Genomic DNA, 23,469 nt, shown 5'->3' with positions numbered 1-23,469 from the left:
TGATTTTATTTAGATTTTTAAAGAATTAAAATATAAAAAGCGTATTATAAAAATTCTTATATTTCGACATGTATCTCACCATAGCAAGCTCATAGCTCTACATGCATTTCATGTGTGTGTAGGGCAGACTGTCCTGAATCGGGCAATATAATTGCCATGTTGGAGGGATACTCTGGGGCTGAGCAATTGTGGTGTGTGATTTACGGAAATAAATGCCATTTTTTATTTAGTGATGAAAAATGACCTTTCTGCGCTCCATATCTGTGACACGAACTGATCTGACCTGACTTGACCAGAGGTTGCGTGTTAGCCACAGGCGTGTTAGTAAAGGCAAAAAAGGTGTTTCTTTGTTGAACAAATTGGGATGCAATGTGAGCCTTGAATTAGATGCCATGCAGAAATCTAAAACCGGGATCAGGATCTCAAAACCGGATTATGAACATGCTTTGCCATAGAGAAACACACGATAGCGTTGGATTATAAACATGCTTTGCCACAAGAACGGACAAAAACGTGGGGTAAGTCCAGCTATATGAAGTTATTATTTTGCTATCACTTCGTCTGTTTTATAACCCAGAATGATGTACTTGGTATCAAATGATAGCTCTGTGTCTCCTCTTTCATCGGACATGCGTGGCATATCTATTCGATCACGGGTCCGCGAGTAATTCAAACGAGAGTAATGGGGGCGCAGGTGAACGCAGAGAAGTATAGACTGTAAATATGATGGAATTTGATTTAATTTCATGATTTTTTAAAATTTTCATACTTGATCGTACAGACACGTGTGTAGTGTCTTTGAAACGCCCCACTTCTTCTCTGTCATGCAATAAAGGTTTCATCTCGCTGCGATGAACAGTTCCGGAGCAATGTAACAGAGAAGAAAGGGTGTGTTTTTTGACGCACTTTGCGTCAATCGGGTTCTAAGGGTTAAGTCCTATGCTGGCTGGTAGCTTTTGGATTTGGTGCTTTCAAAGAGTCTAAATGAGTTGTGCAAGTAGTACTCACAGTCTGAACATCACTGTTGCCTCCATTGAGGATTGAGATGCCAAGTTTGAGAGTAGAGGACACCATGGCTCCTGTCTCACCTGAGGACAAGGCACAAGGACATCAGTAATTAGAACATGGACGCATGACAAAGTGTAGCTAATCCGCTACTAACTTATGGCTTTAGACTTGGTGGGAAAACCACTAAATGAGTGATGATATTTCACATCTCCTTATAATCGTGCATGGTATGTAACGCCTGTGAAAGCCTTTTGGGGCAGATGTCCTGCAGTTGTTGTTACTTGGAGGAAAAATTAGGAACACGCCGACATTTTGGGACATTAGTTTATTCACCTTATCTCCCAGAGGTAGATAGGTCGATGCATACCTTTCCCATCTCTGTGCGTGCAGTTACTCGGCCTGACGCACCCACCGCTAGCCTAGCAAGTGTCTCGAAGTGGCCGGCTCCAATTAGCCTATAGCTCCAAACAGTGACAAAAGAACTCCACCATTTTCCTATTTACATGCTGTGATTTGTGTACAGGTCATCCCCGCAGAAGTAATATGACTGGACTTTTCTTTTCTTGCCCTTATTCAAACACGTGAAATCAGTCATGAGATACTGATGACACAACCTGTGTGACCACAGGAGAGAATGCAGTGCTGCAGTGTTGACTGTACGTCTGAGACATGAGATGCTCTGTGTTGACAGTGTCTGCGTCTGACAGATGAGATGCTCTGTGTTGACTGTGTCTAAGAGATGAGATGCTCTGTGTGTGTACCTTTGCACGCGCTGATCATCTGCAGCACCATCTCTGCTCCTCCACGGTCGTGCAGGCGGGACTGCTGGTACAACAGCCTCTGCTTCTCCATCTCCTTTTCCTAGATGAGGGGAGGAAAGGTGCAAAGTTGTGACCAGGTTAACAGCACCAACACACCCTCCCCTACACATTCACTCAGATCACTCTCCAACACACACACACACACACTCAAATCTACACATGTACAGCTATGCTGTAGGCTGTTTTGGCAACTAAAAGTTTGTTTCATTTACTTAAAACTTTCTAGCAGTTAAAGGCAAACTATGCAGTTTTGGCAATTTCTTTGCTGTTTTCTCGCTTTTCACTCGCAGGTTTCTCTGCAGAGCTCCTCCTACAGCCTCAGAATATATATTTTACGACATTCCTCAATCGGTCGGTTTGTCGTTTTCCTCTTTCCCTGTTCCTCTGATAACGGTTTACGCACTTTCTGCTTCTTTTAGCTGGCTCTGCCATGATGAATGTCTGAGAAACTCCATCGCTACTTTGTTCTAGCCGGTGCCTGGCGTTTATGTGTGTAGTGCAGTAAAGCAATTCATTACATCGTGAGACTGCAAGACTTTCTGTGTCTGAGTCTGGCGACCTGCCGGCCCAAAGTTGCAAGGCTGGTTTTTCTGCTCACAGGCGCTAGGGGGAAGCGAGACGGCCGCCATTCACACCAGGAAAACTCACATAAGCATTCCAGTGACTCCGAAGCTGTTAAGTTAAGATAAATTAAGCTAAACAAACTGCATAGTTCCCCTTTAAATTCAGTGTATTATTTTAGAACCAAATCATCTATTGAAGCCTCTTGTACCTCACACTGGCTTTCTATGTCAGCCACAAGCATACCTCCAGTCACACACACTGCCATACATACATGCCTACCCTCAAATTCAATCATACAATCAGCTCTCACTCTTTCTCAAAGAAGTGAGTTGTATTAGTTATGACGAGTTCATAACAATTCCTCACGTTTGCCCATCTGAAGCAAACGTTAGACTACAGCAAACAGCCCTACTCTCCCTAGCCCCTGCAGCTCTAGCACTTATTACACTCTCTTCAGCTGGGTGCTGCTCTTTCTTAGAGGTCTCTGGCCCTGCAAAGACAACATGCCAATCTGAAGGGCAAGACTTAAGAAAGGCTCCTTTCTACTCATACCTACAGTGAAGTCTCTTTATCCCATATGGAAGACTAAAGCTTTCAGAGCTTTTTTTCTGGGTCTCGGAGAAGATCCCATGATGTGTTATATTTGCTAAATTTGGTATCTAGTAAAGTGGCACACAATCATAACATCCTGTTGGAAAAACACATGTTATGCAAGACCCACCCACAATGCATGCTTAGAGGCTAAACCCACCAAAAAGCACCCGAGCCTTCTACTCCCCTCCCACACCCTCCCATCCACCCCGTGGGGCTGGCCCTGTACGATGAAAGGTGTCGCGATGAGGTCACTCCACTTACAGAGGCTCTTTTTGATCTGCATCTGTGTGGCGCCTGGGTCTGTGTGTGTGCACGCGTAGTCATGTTTATGTTATGCAAATGTTGTTGTTGTTGTTGCCAGGGGACATCTGTCTGACTGTGCAGGCTTTTACTGTAGTCCTGGGTGAGTACAGAGAGGGAGTCTGGTCCAGATTCAGACAGACACGTGGTTAATCAGGAGCTAGGACACATCAGTCAAAATCCAGGGACGTTGTTGAGGTGGTTAAGTAGGTGAGTAAGAGTGACATGGTGCAAATCACTGTGGAGAGCAATTCTAGAGCTCACAGGAACACTATAGCCACACACCACAACCGTCTGAGGTCAAAGAGGTGGACACGGCACAGAGTTAATAATATTAGCATCTAATGGCACTTTGTGGGACTGCATGCGTATTTGTATGTGTGTGTACAGTACATGAAACATTTAAACTTGTAAAATACACACACACACACACACACAATATTTTGTAGCTTTTGTATTATAAGTAAATAGGCCTATATTAGAGTAACAATTTTCTAAATCTGTGCATGGTGAAACTCTAAACCAGTATGTCTGCATTGAGAGGCAACTGGATTTCCTTACCAATATACAATAGATGCAAAAAATTAGTTTATAGTTGCTATGACACAGTTTCACCATTAAAATGATCAATGATCAAATGATCAATTATTGTCCATTGGGAAAAAGTTAAACTTTGTTAAATGAAAAAAACAAATATGATTATTATTATTAAATGTGCTAAGCGATGTTGGGTAACGTCACTTATGTTGACGTTCAAACAAAAAAGATAACCCCTTCTATCCCCTTTTTCCCATGCAACTGAAACTCTCCTGAACGTGCATCTCGTCGGTGAATGTTTGTTATGTTTCATGGTCCAGGCTGCACCAGGCTGTTTTTGTTGCCGTTTTTGGAGCCTGGGCTGTCTACAGAGTTTTACAGTGTATTCAGGGGACAGGCAGCTAGCGGATTGTGAGGAGATGTTTTTTGTACGTGACAAGAAATGTTTTAGCTTAGACACCGTGTAACATCGCTTATAGCACCTTTAATAAGGTGGTGACATGGTTAGGATTTCCGTTCTAGTGTTTTTTTGCACCATCTCTCTGCACTCGCTCAAGTCATGCAATTTAGACATTAAACACAGATATAACACTGATATAGAGATTGCATGGCAGAGACCAGCAAATGAATGCACAAGTCAGACCATCACAGAGGGAGGCGTGAAAGAGAGAACAGAGAGGACTGGAGAGGGAAAGAGGGGACTAAGGAAAGAAAGAGAGAAGCACAAACAAAGCATGAGAGACAGAGAGAAAGAAAGAAAGAAAGAAAGAAAGAAAGAAAGAAAGAAAGAAAGAAAGAAAGAGAGGGATTGTAGAAAAGTAGAGGGGGCTGATCTAGGAGCTGGGGGGTGTGCAGGTGCAAAGGATCGGTGTGGACACTTGTTTGCGGTGGTGCGCTTCTGTTCTGGTGTCTCCCCTGTCCCCAGCCCCAGGCTCCCCCATACCATCTCTGTCTGTCGCACCTCAAAGGCTTGCTCCTCTCCCCCCTCCTCAACCTCTTCGTCCTCCTCACCAATGTGGCAGCTCTGTAGGAAAGAAAGACAAAGACAAAGACAAAGACTTGCACTCAGACATGGCCAAAATAAACAGATTTCACAAAGACCCACAGTCAAAATATCTACTGTCAGTAAAACATTAAATGAACTGAACATAGAAACTTACCTGTGCCATTATATGGGCATATGCCATGTATAGATGATCTACATCAAGTTTGCTGTAAGAAAGCGCACAAGAGACTGCTATCAGTATAGTGACATTTAGGATGCTGAGAAGTGAAAGAGAGAGAGAGAGATGGCCTCACCTTTTTTCGGTGAGTGCAGTTCGGCTGAAATGCAGAATAAGCTGGTGCAGGGGGTCGGGCTTGGCCTCTGTCTCTTCCTCTTCTTCCTCCTCCACTTCCATTGCTTTCTGAAAATGTCAACCAATAACAGAAACATACGTTTCACACGGAGTAGGTTAGTGTGTGAGCATGAGCATTTTTCAAGACCAGGCTCATTCCCCATGTGCAACTGAAGGTGTTTAAAAGAAGGACTGGTAGTAAAAAGGGTGGGCATTGGATTAGGATGAACTAGAGCTCTGACACCATAAAATGCAGTCAATAATAATAATAATAATAATAATAATAATAATAATAATAATAATAATAATAATAATAATAATAAGCTTTATTTGTATAGCACCTTTCATAAACAGAATGCATCTCAAAGTGCTTTATAGTTGGAGCATGTAACACAATACATCATAGTCAATATGTATCATAGAAACACAGCATGGTGTAGAAAGCAAAAACACTGTCCCACATTCTTACCGACAGATCATCTATCATCCTGTCCTCAAACGAGTAGCCTTCAGTCATGATCCAGTTACGCTTATAGCCATCCAGGAACATGTTGGAGGCCCTGTGCCTGGGAACAAGCCCATGGGACCAGCACGTTATTAATTTAGAACATCTACATAACATCACAGCACTGACGCTTTGATATGTCAGTGTTATGATTGGTGAAGTCTAGACGCTACATAACATCACAGCACTGACGCTTTGATATGTCAGTGTTATGATTGGTGAAGTCTAGACGCTACATAACATCACAGCACTGACGCTTTGATATGTCAGTGTTATGATTGGTAAAGTCTAGACGCTACATAACATCACAGCACTGACGCTTTGATATGTCAGTGTTATGATTGGTGAAGTCTAGATGTTACATAACATCACAGCACTGACACTTTGATATGTCAGTGTTATGATTGGTGAAGTCTAGACGCTACATAACATCACAGCACTGACGCTTTGATATGTCAGTGTTATGATTGGTGAAGTCTAGACGCTTACCTGGGGACGTTGTAGAGTGGGGTCATCCTAAAGCAGGCCACCACAGCTCTGCGCCGTTGTTTAGACAGCAGCTTGTGCCACACCATCTTCTTAGACTTAAATGGATGCTCAGTCTGTAAGGTTCAGAAAAGGGACAAATAGTACAGGTAGGCTCAGATGGATGCTGACATGGGGGCACAGTTGCTTGGATATGTTAATAAAGAGTGCAGGTGGCGCTGGAGAAGGGCTGTTTCTTACCACTTCAATGTGGTAGAGAATAGCAGACACTTCCTGCACCCTTTTCACCACCTTCTCTGGATTCTCAGCATCCTCTGCCTTCCCAGAAGTCTCCTTATATAGAGCCATCTGCCAGCGCATGGACGGGTCCTCAACCTGCACACAGAGAGGGGAAGCAAAAGGGCCCCTTGTCCAGTCATCAGTCAAACCATTCGTAATTCACCACTCAAGAAAAAAGCCACAACCAACAGTCGTATGTGTGTGCTCCAGCTCCTCGGCTCTCTCACCTTGCCTTGAAGGTGCAGGTTGTCCTGCAGGAACTCCCTCACCTCCTCATCCGTGTCTTTCTGTTAGAGGCCATGCAAACGCAGTGTTGGGAAAGCCATATGAACATAATTATCTTCACAAAACATTCCTACTTAAACTGGTCTGTTAAGCCATTTTGCACATGTGTGTTATTTTATTGTTGTGGTACATTACCAGAGAGTAACGGATTTTGGCCAGGTTAATTAGCTCCTGGTCTGCAGGTGAGCACATGTTGAGGCCGATAGGAAGCAGCTTCTTCAGGGCAGCTACAATGAGAGAGGTCTGCACAGAGTAGCGGTCCCCGCGACGCTTCTTCTTGGCACGTTCCTGATCTGAGCCTCCACTCTGTTTAAAAGACATTATCGTCAGACTGCACCATGGCCACTATTGCTAAGGCCGAGGTACCTTTCATAAACCTCAGGAAGCGGAGACTGAGAAAAAAAATAGTCGTCAATAGCTTCACTTGAACAGATTTGTGTACCTCCCACTATGGGTCATGGTTTGGTATCACTGACTTAAATCACTAAATGACCACTCAATATTGTAGGGAATGTACACTAGATGCCTTGATCCACAGGCGACATGATTAATGATCTTAACTGAAACTAAATAAAGAGAAGATAATGTGAGTAGTTGAAGGTCAACACTAAATGGATAGTATTACATAATTAACACTAATGAATTACCAGGGTTCCCACTCTAAGTCCAATGTAAAATTCCATGACTTTTCCCTGACAAAAAAAACCTGAATTTCCATGACTTACTATATAATGAATGGTGCAATATACCGACCAAATATTTCAGAGCGGCCGTGTAGCATTCAATAATCTTTTACTTTTTAGAGTGGAAGATGAATAAATAATAGGCATTGAATAAACAAAGTTGGATTAACCACAACTAGTCAAGCAAGCAGTAAAGCTAATAATCAGACAAACACCAATTCTGTGTGGAAATTTAATATATTTATATTAATGTATTTTGGCAAGTACATTTTAAACTGCTACAATAAAATTCCATGACTTTGCCCCAAAAATGATAAAAAAAAAAGAATAGACTTTCCAAAATTCCATGATATTCCAGAAATTCCATGACCCGTGGGAACCCTGTATTACAAAATTAACTATGATAGTGATGTCTAATGAATAGTTATCTATTCTACTGAAGAAAAATGTGTCAACGTGTTAAACCCTTGGAAATAAGGAGGTAATTTAAAAGGTAACACTCCAATTAACAATACCATGACATACAAGCAGGTCATGGCAGATGCCATATTGTGCCGTAAGTTGTCATGCCAGTCAGTGGCAAGTGATATAACTGTGTCATGTTAATGCACCGCTTATATATGCATAGTCATCATAATATATTATAAAATAGTATCATGACACTGTCATATCATTGGTTACTGATAGGCATGGCACCTGATGACAAGATGTAGCAAATGCCATGATATGTCTGTAAAACTTTGTCACTTATAATGGATTATTCATATTAAGTATTACCATTGGGTAAAAGGTCAGATATATTACATTATAAGTGAATATGTCCAATTAACTCTGACAGAATAAAACACCATGCTTTGGAGGCAAACAAACACTAAAATCTATTGCCACAAACAGAGTGACTGTTCCAGTCACACGTGGTGTCTCAAAAGTGCAGCTCTTGCCTAATAAGTGTTAGCACTTGTCACACTAAAACCAAATGGCGCTGCATAAATTATGATGGAAATACTAGGCAATTAAATAATGTATTTCAACTGAAAACACACAATGCAGCTCCGCGGTTAGTAATGCAGTGATGTTGGCAGTTAGGTATCCCCCAACCCCTCAGTGAGCTGCTCCACCACCCCTGTGCTCTATCTGTGCAGCCCTCCTCTATCTCCCTGCACATCACTCGGACTGCCCTTCTGCTCAGGCCCCACTTGAACCCCATTTTCTTCACATCACAACCTGGGTGCCCTGCAGAGCTGATCATCACTGACTGTTGTCTACTCCAGTCATGTCCTCCCTGTGCCCAGTGGCAGTGGGTGAGCAGGCATGAGGAGGACACAGGGTGAGGAGATAACAGATGGCCTTACAGTAATGACCAACCCATGGCTTCTGAGGGGATGTGTGGATGTGGATGTGCTTCATGTGAGGTGCGGGGAACATCAGCAGGCTAACTGTACGGAAACTGGGAGCAGTAAGGTCGCATCCCTAATTCAGTCAGCAACCACCAGTCTGTATGCTCATGCTAAGTGCTGTGAACAGGGCATCATCCTCAACATCAGATCTGTAGGGTGTATGATTAAGGAATCTGTGAAATGAACTGTGTTTGTTTAAGGAGAGGGGGAATGAGGATTAAAGGGATATTCCACCATTTGGGTTTACATTTCCAACTCCCCTTAAGTTAAACAATTGATTTTTACCTTTCTCCAGTTCATCCAGCCGTTCTCTGAGTCTGGCGAAACCTTTAGCTCCAGCCTAGCATAGATCATTGAATCTGATTAGACCATTAGCTTCTCGCCTGCTAGCATCACATTTAAAAGTGACTAAGATTTCCGGCAATTTTCCTATTTAAAACTTGTCTCCTACGGAAAATGAAACAGCGATTTTCTAGGCTGATTTGACATGGAACTAACTCTCATTCAGGCGTAATAATCCAGTCACTAACCAATTTGTCTGCTGCAGCTCAACCTTGTTGCTGGAAGTTAGCCTACAGGGACTATTTTCAGGTGCTGCATGATATCATTGTGCTGCTGTGCCCATGGTGTTTCTTGAATATTACGCCTGAATGAGAGTATAGTTCAATATCAAATCAGCCTAGTTTTATTACACTTTCTAACTTGAGAGGACACACGTTTTAAATAGGAAAATTACCGGAAATCTTAGTCACTTTAAAAAGTGATGCTACTGTAGCAGGCGAGATGCTAATGGTCTAATTCGATTCAATAATCTTTGCTAGGCTGGAGTTAAAGTGGTATCAGCAGACTCAGAGAACGGCTGGATGAACTGGAGAAAGGTAAAAAATCAATTATTTACTTCAAGGGGAGGTGGAAAATGAGTAATTCCCCAAATGGTGGAATATCCCTTTAAGGCCAGACACCATAGCTAACAGATGCATCAAAAAGACAAAAAGATTAAGGGCATCCTTCAACAGGTCTGTTCATCTCATCATCTGAACACAATCAACCAAACAGAAACAGACACGACTGCAGAGTCGAAGAGAAGTCTGTGAAGACCTGAAACAAACAAGACTCAACTGTGAGCAAACCCATCAAACTGGAGAGCCAGACAATGGAACTCTGGACCAGCAGAGCAGAGAAAGCACATCTGCTGGGCCGAGTGTCATGCGCCTGGCTTGTGGTTTCTACAGCGAGAGCTTTCATCAAACTGCCTCTCAAAGCCCCTCACACACTGGCACTTACATCTGTGGCTGTCTCTTTAATAAATGGTTACCCTACAGTCATTTGATGATCTATGAGATACACATGTGCATGTTTGTTTATTTGCATGGTACATTTTCCATTGTTTTTTTTATTGTTGTGACAGAGCACATTGGACAATGTGTGCCTGTTTGTTTTGAGTGTATTTTGATGTTCTATGTGTCTGCCTCTGAGGTAGTAAGTGTGCGCATGGTCATGCCAGTGTGTGTGGGAGTTTGATGAAGAGCCTCTGTGGTGGTGCCATGCGGTCAGCACAGCTTTCGTGCAGGAACGTGTTCTAACCTCTCCATCCCCGGCCTAGAGGCCCCGACATCCACACCGAGACAGAGCACAGAGAGAGACAAGTTTGTTAAAATCCGTCCTGTTCATCTGGAGAGAGTCCTGTAGCTGCACTCATGCACATTGCTTCATAAACATCAAAAACCTTAGTTAATTTCTAAACAGATATCTACACCTTATATTATCATTATACAGAGGAAGGAGAAAGTCAGGCAGTCATATAACAACATTTTTATACTGTGTATCGTAATATCGTTCTCTGCCTATGTTGAAGCACAAGACTGTCCTTGAGAGGACAGTTCTACCAAATGACCATAGCTGGACCCTCACCTTGCTCATCTTGCTCTTGCTGTCTGCTGTGAGGAAAGACATGTTGTTGATCTCGTTCATCACAACAAAGTTCTGCTCCTCTCTTTTGAAATTCTTTAGATCAAAAGAAACACAAGAGACCATTTCATTTTTAAATGATAGTAGTCTTAACAAAATGGACGACTAATTACTTTTCCATTATATTTTATTAATAAAATGTATTATATGACATGGTGTAAACTTATGAGAAGATATAGATTATTGGAAAGAGAGAAATGGACACTCACGTGAGACTTGGACCAGAAGATGAAAACCTCTCCGACCATCCTGAAAAGTTCCTCGGCATCAGGGTCAGGATTAGTCAACCATCTGGCCCTGATTTACAACAGCCAAAGAAAAAGTTATCAGAACAGGGAAGAGCAGAACAGACACAGGGAGGAGCAGAACAGACACAGGGAGGAGCAGAACAGACACAGGGAAGAACAGACCAGACACAGGGGAGAGCAGAACAGACACAGGGAGGAGCAGAACAGACACAAGGAAGAACAGACACTGCGAATCACTGCACCAGCCTTTTGAACCATGCGCCTGACGTCTGATCACTTATCCCGCCGGCAAACTAACAAAAAAGTGGACGGGACATGCCCTAAATTAACTAAATGAAACCATACGCTTGAGGCCATGTGTTTTAGATGGTCAAAATAGGGCCCAAAAACCCAAACAGCAATGATAGGGTGCAGTACCTGTTGTTGTCTACATATCGGATGAGCAGAGGGTAGAGAGCATACAGGTCTCTGCAGAGCACAGCAAACTCGTCTCTAATAGTGCTGCCCTCGCTGTCCAAGTCCTCAGACTTGCCCTCCATGCGCAGGTGCTCCTCCTCGGCCACCACCTTCCCACACCTCTTCTTCAGCTTCTCCATGGTGGGGATGAAGTGGGATTTGAGCATCTCCGGTTTGGCACGACTCACAATGGGCTGAGTAAACACTGGGAGCAAAAGAGAAATGCTAACACAGACTCCTCACAAACCTGCCGCCACCAGCACCAGAGAGACTACAGAAGCACAAAGCTGGCCATACAAAAATCTCCCCAATATCTTATCATTTCAATCCACCCCAGCAACTATTCCATCCTCCTTCTCTCTCCCTCCACCTACCAGCCAATCTCTTCATCCAGGAGGCCTCGTCAATACCCAGGTTGTTGACCACAATCTTCATGATGCTACCCAGCAGCTGGTTGAGCTGGTTAGAGGTGACGTCAGTGCAAAGCTGACCTTGGAGGTCAGGGTAATTCTCTGGGCCTCTCTCCCACCAGCGGGGCAGATAGTTGCAGAGCATGGGCAGTGTGATCTCAATGACATGGGGCATCTCTGTGTAACGAGCCCCAGACTCTGCCAGGTCCCCAATTTCCTTCATCAGGACCTCGAGATCAGGGATATCCGGACACAGCTCCTGGACCTCATTGGGCAGACCCAGAACTAGCAGATAAAGAAATGATGTAGAGACAAATGAAAACTAGAACAAAAATGTCTTCTGCAGACAAAGCTCAGCTTCATAACGGGGATATACTGACTGGCTCTTTCCCTTGGTGTCTTGGTCGTGTACACTGAGTATCCATTAAATTCGTTGAGATGGGACTCCAGGTATGCGACGGGCATGGCTGCAGCCAGATGAGCCAAACACTCGCCAAGAGCTGGTCTTTGCCTGGAGACAGAGGAGCAGAACAGGCTGTGTGGTGATGCTGGATCTCAGAACAGAACCTGTTCTCACAAGTGATGTCTCGTACTCACTGTTCAACATGTGGGGTCTTGACCGTGCCAATTGAATAGATGCTGCACATGAGGCGATAGCAAGATATCTGCAGATCATCCACTGCATGAGTAGGTGATAGAGATGGAACGTTAAGCATTTATCATTCGGCACAGGACATTCATTAAATTGTACTGTACATATTATAATGCATATTATAAGATACGCACAAATGACATCATCTCCAAACTGATGCTGGGCGATGTGGTCAAATAGTGAGGTCAGCACGGGCAACAGAGCAATGGTGGTGTAGTTGATGTTCTGGGATACACCTTTCACCTGGACAAGGAGACAGAATTGGGAGGAGGTCACACTATGGACCAGAGGAACAGAGGAGCAGATTTGGAGCAGAATAGTTAAGGCTGACCCACCTGGTTGCGACTGGACACTTTGCCTAGTTTCAGATTCTCCACCATCTTCTCTATGTCATCAGCGGCGCTCTCAAAGAATGAGCGCAATCCCGCCTTCACAATCTCAGGCCCCGACTTCATCACAGTCCTGAGGACAATCAAGAATTTATAGTGGGACAGGATTAGATACTATGACTTTTACACACCAGTTCATTATTTTTACCCATTTTTCTACCCATAATCTTTACCATTTACAATGTCTATCATGTACTTATAGTGCTACATATTCCTATAACATATCCTGTGATTATTTTACATTTTTATTCGTATTATCTTTGTTCCGTAACTCCTGTAGTCATGTATGTTTTGTATGTGAGTGTTCCCATCATTTCATGCACATCTGCAGCATTCCATGAGCAACTCAGATGCACTCATGCACTCAAATGAATCTCCTAGTACATTTGGATGTGACTGCTCAACGACCTTGTTCCATGTTTTAATTATGTAATCTGTTCAATCACTGAAAAAAGTGTAGCATGACGACCAAAGATTGAATGTAACGAGAGGCTAACACACATTCTGAAAGCTTATTATGATTATATCCATCCCCTTTAGCTTGCTGATAAATTTCCAAGATGGCTTCCATTAACATGCCTCAGTGGTTCACTGTAGTTGTGGTAATGTTGGGAGATCAAACAAAAAACTCTGACACCTTATCAGTAGGTTTGTATGATTTTACTGAAGAACTAGATGTGGCTTGAAGCAAATGAGTGAGAACTGTATTTTTGTGGGTATGTATTTACCGTAATGCTTCTCTGTACCCACACACATCCATTACTTGTTAGAAACGCTAGCATGTACAAAAAGCAGAAAGAAGCTAGATTTGACCATCCTACAGTATCAAAAAATCGGCTATATGAAATGTGGGAAAAAATTACATATCTTCAATGACAACCAATGTATGTTTTGTCCAAAGTATTCCTTTGAGGCAAGATACATGAACATACATTCACATGGTTGAGTATGTCTGCTTCTACCTGGCTGTGTAAGGCCTGTAAACAACTGTGTGATGACTCCAGATCTTACCTAGCATCAAGAGACCTTGCCAGGATATGAAGGCAGTTGACCACGGCGGCCGCATCCGTTCCTGCAAATGATACATATGATGATGCTACAGTGTAGCAATACAGCACTGATTCCACACTTAGGTGGGACAGAATTTTCCACAGTGTCACTCATATGGAAGATAGCATGTGTGCTCACATTGTAAACTAAATGCTTTCAATACATAAACAGATTTGGGTCTATGGAATGGACAACTCTGAATATATTGAATAAAACAAACAATGTAATCTTAGATCTTGAATGATCTGTTTACATGTCTATTCTCTCAGAATTGTATGTTAGGCAAAACATGGTGGGTTAGCAGTGAATGGCACACTGGGCACACACTAACACAGAGCATCTGAAGTACGTTAGTGAGGAAAGAACTGTTTCCACTCGTGAACTCACAAGAGAGTCAGGTTTTATATAGGCTAGGCTAGGCAGGGATATCAACTGAAGGATGTGTACTGATTTTGTGTATTCCGAGGCATTATGAGCATCAAACCTGTGCTGCTGGTGACAAGCAGAGAGACCAGTGTGATAACTGAGACAGAGCTGCATAATACGTATTTTCTGAGTTTGCAGGTTTCTGTTGCTATAGCAAACGTGTTTCTGTTGTTGCTACTTTGCTTCAGGGATGTCTCTGCTCTGAATTATTTTTAGCCACGACCCGCTGAAGAACATTGACTGCTAGAGATGGTGAGTTAGAGGGAGTGGGTGCCCTATATATGCTGTACTTTCCACAATTTACAACATCACTGTGTTTTGCACCTTGCAAATGAGGGTTGCTGATAAACAGTAAATTCCTAGGCAATTTTTCTACCAATGGTCTACCGTGGATAGACCCAAATAATCCACCAGCCACCACACATGATCTTATGACCTTGTGTGTGTACCCAGTTAGATTTGGATTTGTTTCCTCCTTGCAAATTATGCCTTGGAACATACCCATGAAAATAGGATAGCATTATTTTTTTCCCACATTACTGTAATCATACTTTTTTTTAATCTGTTTTCCATCTCAGTCAATTATTTTTGCATCAGTGTGGTGAACACTATAACAGCAACTTAAGGTATGCCTGTGTTGGGTTTCTAGTAGGCTACATGAGCAAAGGTGTACTAATAATATGGTATTTGTACATCTGAAATGACTCTTTCTGATCATAATTATCTTATTAGCATTAAATGCATCATATCTATTAGTGTGATCACATTTCAGGAGATTTTCACTCTGTGAAAAAAGCGAGAGTACAAGACATTGCAAAAAAGCAAGGGAAAGACACAGAGAGTGGTCAGCTTTGTGAGTGAAAGGAAACAATAGAATAGACATTTAGATGAAAAGGGAAGGAAAGAAGTGAAGAGAGCAAAGGAAACCAAAAGAGAGCAGAGCGATGCCACAAAAAAAGCACTGGCATCAGCCATCCATGCAGGTTTCTTACCAAAAAGGTTAACTCTGTGTCTCACCAGAGCAGCCAACTTACAGAAGATACTGAGGAGGACCAAGAGGAGGAGTGGTAGGAGGAAAGGGGAGGAATGGAAAAAGGGTAGGGGTGAAATTCAGGCCAGGGAAGAGGAGAAAGTAATAGCAGAGGTCTAGTCAAAGAGGAGCAAGGGAAAGAGTCTGATGGAGAGACATGGGGATGAGTTACAGGAGGAGGACTGGACAGGACAGAGGGCATTCAGCTTCGGAGAAGATTTCAGTTTCTACAGAGGAACTGGCTCTTGTAAAATATCAGCAAAATTGGTCAAAACCTCTGAATCGCCGTCAACCATTCATTTTCATAGACCGAATGCATCCTACTGTCCTCAAATAAATACATAATTGACAATAAAACCAAGAACCATTTACATAATACATACAAAAAAACACAACGTCACATTTGGTCCATGAAACACTAAACTGAGAATAAAGAATGATTTCACAACACAGAGTATATTCTGTCTATGAAAGTCAGACAGAAGGTAACGTCATACAATAATTTGACATAAACTAGAAAACACATTTTGTGAAATTTATCACAGATACAGTACTTGTATACTAGTCAAATTCCATCACCTAAAACATTGCAACATTTTTAATACTAATACCTATGTGAAATAGACATCTACAGATGGATGTAAAAGACAGAGCAGTTTGTACCTGGCAATCATCTCTTTCTCTTTGTTAGAGGCGTGTCCTCCACTGCCCAGGATCTTGGCAGGGGTGGAGAGGAAATAGAGGCAGTGGTTCTTAAAGTACTGGTTGACTAAAGGCAACAGGATCTAGAGGAGTAGAAAAAACAAGGTTAGATTCCCAAGTGTCAATATGTAGGTGGGTTCAACAAGACGTGTTTCTACCTGAGGTAGAAAAACCTTTGGCCTGAATTATCTTTCCATTTATAGGCCAAAGTATTATACGTTTTAACCATAGCCACATTCCATCCTGTTCCATCATGTTTAGAAACAGGATTGAACAGGATGAATTGAGGTTCTGATTAAAAAGTGTATACTTTGGCCTATAAATGGAAAGGTGATTCAGCCCCAATCACACCTTGGCAAAGAATTTGATCTCCTGTTCATGAGGTGATTTCTCCACTCTGCCACTGCTCACAACAGCCTCTGAAAAGGAGAAATTGAATAAATCAACAAACCTGATTTTGGGATCACATATTGTGCACTGTGCAGTGTGCCCAGATTTAACATGGAGTAGAGAAGTAGAGTACAGAAATGATTCAGAATAAACCAACTAAACTGTACCTAGATGAGCGATAAACTCTTGGGCAATTTCCATCCATTTCAGAAGCTTCTTCAGAAAACCGTAGACGAAGCGTTTCTCAATAGATGAGATTTCCTGCTCCATGTCTTTCATACCTCTGCAAACAAACCAATGACATATGGATGACGAGGGAGTGTATGTATGACCCACGTTACAGGCTTTCTCCAAGTTCATTCTTAAGTTACCTGGTGACAGCATAACCATTGAGCTGCAGGAACTTGAGCAGATCCTGGGCCTTCTCCCGGTCGCGTGCTTTCTCCTTGGCCGTCAGGGTGTCATAGGGTACGAGCAAAGGATGGGTACCACCCCCTAAACAAATCCAAGTCCTTTACTCAGACTCAACCAATTGATACCAGTATCTACAAACAAATCCAACTCCTTTACTCAGACTCAACCAATTGATACCAGTATCTACAAACAAATCCAACTCCTTTACTCAGACTCAACCAATTGATACCAGTATCTACAAACAAATCCAACTCCTTTACTCAGACTGAACCAATTGATACCAGTGTCTACAAGCATTTATCATTTGTCCATTTGTCCACTGACCTTTGGATTGGAGTTCCATCTTTTTCTTTCTGCCCCAGGTGTTGTGATAGTTCTCAGCCAACTGCTCAGCCATGGACTACAAAGACACCAAAAGAGACGGGCTTAAGCAAGTGGAATCATGTTTACATTTTCATTCCTTCCTCATAAAAGTTCTCCAAACTTTTTCTGAGATACACATATGAAATCTGCATTACCTGAAGTTCCCTGGAGAGTGCCATGCTAGTTAAATCTATCGGCTGTGGGTTGTATCCATGGCTGGGATCATAGGTTGCCTGTAAAAGAAGCAGTGTAATTAAAACAATGTTTTGAGTATAAAACACATATTCCAAACACACTTCTTTGTCTTCTAGTTCTAGGCCACTGTTGAGATGCGTAATGATACCTGTGCAGTATGCGACACCTTCCTGGTGGAGGTTTTCTTCTCCACCTTCTCCTCCTCCCCCTCCCTGGCCTTCTCTATTGTCCACTCCCATGCAAGCATGGCTTTAACGGACTCTTTGATGGGCCAGCGGTAGATCTCTTTATCCTGAGAATCATATGACACCACAATTGGATGCAATTTCTCAAATAATATTTGTGAAATATGTCTTGCAAAGCAAAGTGTGAATACTAGAATAGAAAAGCAGGGCTGCGTACCTTCTCAGAGAATGTCTTGTAAGGTCGCAACATAGGATGTGTCTTGGCATTTTCATCCAACACCTCACCATAAGTCCAGTTATTTTGAGCCTGATAGACAAAAAATGAAAAAGACAATTAACATTGCAGACTTTATCACTAGGCCACAATATTCAGTTACAAAATCATTTTGCAGAAAAGAGCTTCTTTATAGTTTCTCACCTTCTCAAAGGCCCACTTGTCATGAGTATGTTCAGCATATTTGTTGATGAAGGCATCCAGCCTCTCTGGTATTATGGTGCTGCAATCATTTCAAAATAATTAAATCAGTTCTCCATGCATAATATGAGCCACATATGAGTCAATCTATATGTAAATGATCAGAGGCTGGTTTCACTGTTGTTGATTTGGTCTTCAACCCGTACTCACTTTGTGGTCTCCATTGGCCGAGGATCAAAGTTGCCCTCAGCATCAACAGACGCCTTCTTCTCAGTGTGAGAGTAGGCAGCGTCCACATAGTCTGGAGGGATGGCTCCACCAATGGCACAAATGCAGGGCATGGCGATCTTAAAGAGCTCTGCATCAAATTTCTAATGAGGAGAGGAAATATCATTCATAAAACAGGTATACCAAAATAATGTGAATTTGTAAAATTGTCTTTTCAGTTTACTGAATCGCACCTTGTGTGCCAGAGACTCAAAGATGCCCCAGAAAAGCTTGCGAGAAAGATGCAGCTCCTCCTCAGACGTGACACCGAAATTGGCCCATCCATTTGGCAGGCAGTAATACTTCCAGCAGCGCTCATAGTGATTGGTCAGCAGCTACGGGCAAAAATAAAAAGGAGAATTAAGACAAACACAGAAATGAGATTTGATTCACATTTTAATGAAGAACAGTTAAAGGACATTTTTATTTCATTTTATTGCGCTAACATACCTTAAGGGGCATTTTAGCATACTCATTAAGGATGGGAACATCAAATACTAATCTCCTCAACAAGTGCTGTAGCATTGATGGCCGTAGGTATCTGTGGAAGGGTTGCACAGAAGTAAAAAGAGCAGTCAAAGCTTTGATGAAATGACCAGTGATGTGATCAGCTTTAAGTGTAAACTCATTCTCCTTAATACAGGAGACACTGACTTGCAGAGGGACATGAGGCATTCCTCTATGACGTCCCTCTGGGCCTTGGTGAGTGCGCGGCCTCGGGACAGCCTGTAGATGGTGTGCAGCATGGAGTCGATCATGATGGCACGGTGGTCAGTGCCCGCAAAGAGTGGGGCACACTTGGTGAGGAGGGGCAGCACAGCTGAGCACAGGTAGCGGTTGAGAGCCAAAGCCATCTCTGTGGTGCTAAATGCAGCCTACGGACACGGATAGTGCAGTATGCAGAACACTACTCAAAATAGACCCAGTAATCTGACCATCTGATAAATGACTTTAAGTACACTAAAATAATCTGGTATATTAATGGATAGTATGTGCTTCAGTTCTTGAGCTGAACCAGACGCACCGTGTCTAGTGAGGCGCAAGCCCTCATATCAGGCAGGAAGCCAACTTCCAGGACGTGCAGCAGGAAGTCCTGGTTTTCGATGCCGTAGACTCTGTCCAGGAACAGCACCATGGATGCCTTGTGGTCTGGCACGAAACTGGCTGACATCTTTGGCTCCACAATCTGACCCTCTGGGCAACAAGAATTTGAGGCATGCATGAAGATGAAAGGGGCACATAGACTTCAGTCAAAATCAGTTTATGAACTAGATATACTGCATAATATGACCGCTGACTTGCCATTTACTATCCAAAAAAACCCCTTCCCTACTCCTGAAACTGAGCATGTGCTGCAGCGGTGCTGCAGTCCTAAATACACTGCTGCTGCTGCTCACCTTTTCCAAAAGTGGGGATCTGGACAGGCAGACTGATCACTCCAACAAGGTCTTCAATGGGAACCAGAGACCTCAGAATTGCCCTGATCCTCAGAGCTTCACCTTTGCCAGCCTGAATTAACTGTGGGGCACAAACGGCCATCAGATGTTACACTGAAAGCTCTCAGACATCAGGTCAGTCAACCTGACCTCTACACTCTAGATGGACTTACATGCATCTCCGGAGCACAACGACCCAGCAGGTCAATGAGAGCGGAGTAGAACGACATGATGGCATTTCCCAGATGTATCCTGTTCTCCTCGAGCTGTTCACCACCAAACCTGTCAGAACAGAAAGCATAAGAAGAATTCCAGAGACAAACACCACAACCTACAGATACATTTTGAAAGTAAGTGTGCCTTACTTGTGAAGTAGTCAACAATCCACAATCAGATGAACTAACCCCCAGCTTAAAATGACAGTCACCACTCACCACTCTTGTCCATCATATCTAATGTGTAGTTGTACTAGTATTTGTGTCCCTAACTGTCCCATACCAAATTAACCTGTCAACTTTAGCACAAATAACCTTCCAAACCAAATGCTAAATCTAACAGTACTTTTTATTCCCACACCTTGAAGATACTGAATTGCCTGAATTACCGTACCCCCTCCACGAACATATTTTGAAAAATTATTTTACATGAAGCGCCTGTCTTTCTTGATTGTGGGTCCATCTCTGGCAGGATCCTCAGAGATCTTGATGGCCTCTTCAATGGCAGCCAGTAGGCCAGCACCACCTTCACCTCTCAGGGCCGGACCAAAGCACTCAGGCCGGCGGATGAGGAGTCGGACCACCACATTGGCGTTCTCTTCCACGCTCTCTCCTACGGAAGACAAACAGGCCATCTGCTTCATCAACAGCTTTTTTTGGTCAATAAAGAGTTTCAGTTTTTAGCTTGTGACTATCCCCAAAGTGTGAAGGTCCCAAAGGTTCCTTGTTGAAGGTGGTAGTCTTAAAAATCCGAGGCACACTGATGTTGATGAAAAAAGTAAAAAATCCTTTATTAAGGGATAACGCCTACGCGTTTCGATTGCAAATCAGTCTTCATCAGGGCAAACTTTGTTACTTCTTACAAAGGTGCTTTTAAAATGGATTCCATGTCATGTGACAAAGTGGAATGGCCAATCAGAATCAGTGCATTGTGAAATGCTTTTGAAACATAAAAGTCCCATCACCATTTTGCACAATAGACAATGTACAATAACAAATAATAACAGAAAATAACTGTCTACTATCTAATAGGACCCAGATAAGCTCTCAGTTTCAAAAATACATTGAGAGAGGCCAAGTCCTAAGTCCTAATGGCAAAGTGTCTGGATACAGACAACTAGGTGCCTGGGCACAGGCAAACAGGTAAACATAGTGCAGCCTTTGAATATTAGAAGACTATGGCAATGTTCATTAAGAGTCATCACATTCAGTAGCAGTATCACATATAAGGCAGTCCATGATATAACATTACAGACTTAAAAGTAAGACAGTAGGCAAACAAGGGGTACTTCATAGAAAAGGAGAAAAGTCAATTTCTTCATTTAGTCCAGGATAGGATGTTGCCCTTAACCCTTAGAACCCTAAGCTGTTTTTAGGGCATTTTCACTACCTTTATTCATAAGGATTTATTCTGGTCATTGTAAGTGCCACACACACATATTATATATTGTTTTTTTCAGGAGAGTCTAGGCTATCCAGATCTGCCAGATCATTTCATGTATTAATACTAGCATTGATTTTATTTTGATTTTTAAAGAATTAAAATATAAAAAGTGTATTATAAAAATTCTTATATTTCGAAATGTGATGAAAAATGACCTTTCTGCGTTCCATATCTGTGACACGAACTGATCTGACCTGACTTGACCCGAGGTTGTGTGTTAGCCTGTGTGCATATGTGTATGCAGTCATAATAATTCTCAACTTTTTACTGCATTGCCATGAACAAAGTAAAGGCAAAAAAAGTGTTTATTTGTTGAACAAATTGGGATGCAATGTGAGCCTTGAATTGGATGCCATGCAGGAATTTGCTAGGATCTCAAAACCGGAATATGAACATGCTTCGCCATAGAGAAACACATGATAGCGTTGGATTATAAACATGCTTTGCCACAAGAACAGACAAAAATGTGGGGTAAGTCCAGCTATATGACGTTATTATTTTGCTGTCACTTCGTCTGTTTTATAACCCAGAAGGATGTGCTTGGTATCAAATGATAGCCCTGTGCCCCCTCTTTCATCTGATATGCTTGCCATATCGATGCGATCACGGGTTCGCGAGTAATTCAAACGAGAGTAATGGGTGTGCAGGTGAACACAGAGAAGTATAGACTGTAAATATGATGGAATTTGATTTTAATTTTCATACTTGATCGTACAGACAAGTGTGTAGTCTCGTTGGAAAGCCCCACTTCTGCTCTGTCATGCAATAAAGGTTTCATCTCGCTGCGATGAACAGTTCCGGAGCAATGTAACAGAGAAGAAAGGGTGTGTTGTTTGACGCACTTTGCGTCAATCGGGTTCTAAGGGTTAATGTATGGATCCAAAAAGTTTCCCTCTGTAAAAGCCGTTTCAGCCCCCCCTGGTGCTTTTTGGAATGATTTCAATAGCCGTATTGAAATAATAGTAAGTGGCTTTTGACCAAACTGTCTTTGAGTGTTGGTGCCCTTCGAAAGAGTTTCAGTATTTTGTGATCATTTTTTTAAATTAGCAAAAACACTTGACCCACTCAACATATTTGATTTAGAGTATTTTCTGTAGTACTGACCATTGACAAAGACAGCGAAACGTAAGAAGTCCAAGTATCTCTCTCCACCAACAGGATTCCAGCCAATATCAGGGTAGCCTTTAGACAACAACATGGGACAGCTCTGCAAGCCACATCCAGCCAGATATGTCACAACCTACAAAGTATACATGAGGAGACATTTAAAGAAATATCATAGTTAGATTGTAAATATTTTTAAATCGATAGGTGAATGTATTTCAAAGCACATCTGTTGTCCTGTAACTGACCATCTCCAAGTCTTGCTCCTGCAAAGCCAAGGCCAGTTCATTGTTGTCAATACAGGATGCAGCAGCCACATCCAGAGGGGTGGACCCCCGCATGCCTAATAACACAGAGGATGGGTTTGAAGGGAGTTGCTGATAATCACAATTGGTAGTAAATCTTTGATTCTCACCCTTGCCTAGTGAATGCTCCCATCCCCACCCCACTAATCTGTGCTACCATATTTTTGTTGCCTGTCACTATGTTTCTCACCTAAGCCGATGCCACTGTTCTGCAGCAGGTAAGAGAGGTGGTCGAACATGGAGCGCTGGTTCTGACGACTAATGCGACAGAAGTAGCACAGGAAACGACAGCAGTTGGTCACCATTTGAGGGAATCGAATCTCCTGTTATAAAGCCAGGGAGACGGAAGGAGGAGGTGAGGTGAGTTCGTAGAGCAATAACGCATAACAACAGCCCAAACTCATCAAGCAACATGAGGGAGCTAACCTTTGAGTCTCCACCACCTCCTAGCACATTGACCATAACTTCCATGACGGTTTCATGCATTCCCAAAGCCCTCATCAGGTTAGGGTGTTGGTAGAACACCTTGTTATTCATGATGTTTCTGAAAACAAGAGAAGGTGAATGAGATTTAGCATCAGCTTTGCACAACCAGTATCAAACATTGGT

At 42.5% G+C, this 23,469-nt stretch overlaps 1 protein-coding gene across 12 annotated transcripts in view; it reads right to left on the bottom strand.

Annotated features, from left to right (window-relative positions):
* ryr1b (ryanodine receptor 1b (skeletal)) overlaps positions 1 to 23,469 on the bottom strand; it is a 68,552-nt gene that overhangs the window by 19,321 nt on the left and 25,762 nt on the right. For 5 of the 12 annotated variants that reach the window (XM_048264869.1, XM_048264868.1, XM_048264872.1 and 2 more), the window contains 42 exons: positions 23,287 to 23,404; positions 23,051 to 23,183; positions 22,804 to 22,898; positions 22,556 to 22,691; positions 20,437 to 20,620; positions 19,966 to 20,074; positions 19,754 to 19,874; positions 19,381 to 19,550; positions 19,011 to 19,231; positions 18,807 to 18,897; positions 18,551 to 18,691; positions 18,300 to 18,460; positions 18,093 to 18,171; positions 17,892 to 17,981; positions 17,638 to 17,781; positions 17,450 to 17,527; positions 17,256 to 17,331; positions 16,889 to 17,012; positions 16,685 to 16,800; positions 16,479 to 16,546; positions 16,089 to 16,210; positions 15,388 to 15,437; positions 13,931 to 13,991; positions 12,866 to 12,992; positions 12,665 to 12,773; positions 12,476 to 12,557; positions 12,259 to 12,389; positions 11,843 to 12,163; positions 11,430 to 11,673; positions 10,974 to 11,061; positions 10,708 to 10,800; positions 10,381 to 10,395; positions 6,852 to 7,022; positions 6,659 to 6,718; positions 6,393 to 6,527; positions 6,156 to 6,268; positions 5,631 to 5,727; positions 5,124 to 5,230; positions 4,985 to 5,036; positions 4,768 to 4,848; positions 1,770 to 1,869; positions 1,009 to 1,088 (listed from right to left, as the gene is read on the bottom strand). In XM_048264869.1, coding sequence (XP_048120826.1) covers positions 1,009 to 1,088; positions 1,770 to 1,869; positions 4,768 to 4,848; positions 4,985 to 5,036; positions 5,124 to 5,230; positions 5,631 to 5,727; positions 6,156 to 6,268; positions 6,393 to 6,527; positions 6,659 to 6,718; positions 6,852 to 7,022; positions 10,381 to 10,395; positions 10,708 to 10,800; positions 10,974 to 11,061; positions 11,430 to 11,673; positions 11,843 to 12,163; positions 12,259 to 12,389; positions 12,476 to 12,557; positions 12,665 to 12,773; positions 12,866 to 12,992; positions 13,931 to 13,991; positions 15,388 to 15,437; positions 16,089 to 16,210; positions 16,479 to 16,546; positions 16,685 to 16,800; positions 16,889 to 17,012; positions 17,256 to 17,331; positions 17,450 to 17,527; positions 17,638 to 17,781; positions 17,892 to 17,981; positions 18,093 to 18,171; positions 18,300 to 18,460; positions 18,551 to 18,691; positions 18,807 to 18,897; positions 19,011 to 19,231; positions 19,381 to 19,550; positions 19,754 to 19,874; positions 19,966 to 20,074; positions 20,437 to 20,620; positions 22,556 to 22,691; positions 22,804 to 22,898; positions 23,051 to 23,183; positions 23,287 to 23,404 — 4,894 coding nt within the window. The remainder of the gene's footprint in view (positions 1 to 1,008; positions 1,089 to 1,769; positions 1,870 to 4,767; positions 4,849 to 4,984; positions 5,037 to 5,123; positions 5,231 to 5,630; positions 5,728 to 6,155; positions 6,269 to 6,392; positions 6,528 to 6,658; positions 6,719 to 6,851; positions 7,023 to 10,380; positions 10,396 to 10,707; positions 10,801 to 10,973; positions 11,062 to 11,429; positions 11,674 to 11,842; positions 12,164 to 12,258; positions 12,390 to 12,475; positions 12,558 to 12,664; positions 12,774 to 12,865; positions 12,993 to 13,930; positions 13,992 to 15,387; positions 15,438 to 16,088; positions 16,211 to 16,478; positions 16,547 to 16,684; positions 16,801 to 16,888; positions 17,013 to 17,255; positions 17,332 to 17,449; positions 17,528 to 17,637; positions 17,782 to 17,891; positions 17,982 to 18,092; positions 18,172 to 18,299; positions 18,461 to 18,550; positions 18,692 to 18,806; positions 18,898 to 19,010; positions 19,232 to 19,380; positions 19,551 to 19,753; positions 19,875 to 19,965; positions 20,075 to 20,436; positions 20,621 to 22,555; positions 22,692 to 22,803; positions 22,899 to 23,050; positions 23,184 to 23,286; positions 23,405 to 23,469) is intronic. The other 7 variants (XM_048264871.1, XM_048264875.1, XM_048264878.1 and 4 more) reach the window with 3 other exon arrangements.

Source organism: Alosa alosa, chromosome 15, assembly GCF_017589495.1.
Source record: "Alosa alosa isolate M-15738 ecotype Scorff River chromosome 15, AALO_Geno_1.1, whole genome shotgun sequence".
Classification (NCBI taxonomy): Eukaryota; Metazoa; Chordata; class Actinopteri; order Clupeiformes; family Clupeidae; genus Alosa; species Alosa alosa.
This window is presented reverse-complemented; position numbering and strand designations above follow the sequence as displayed.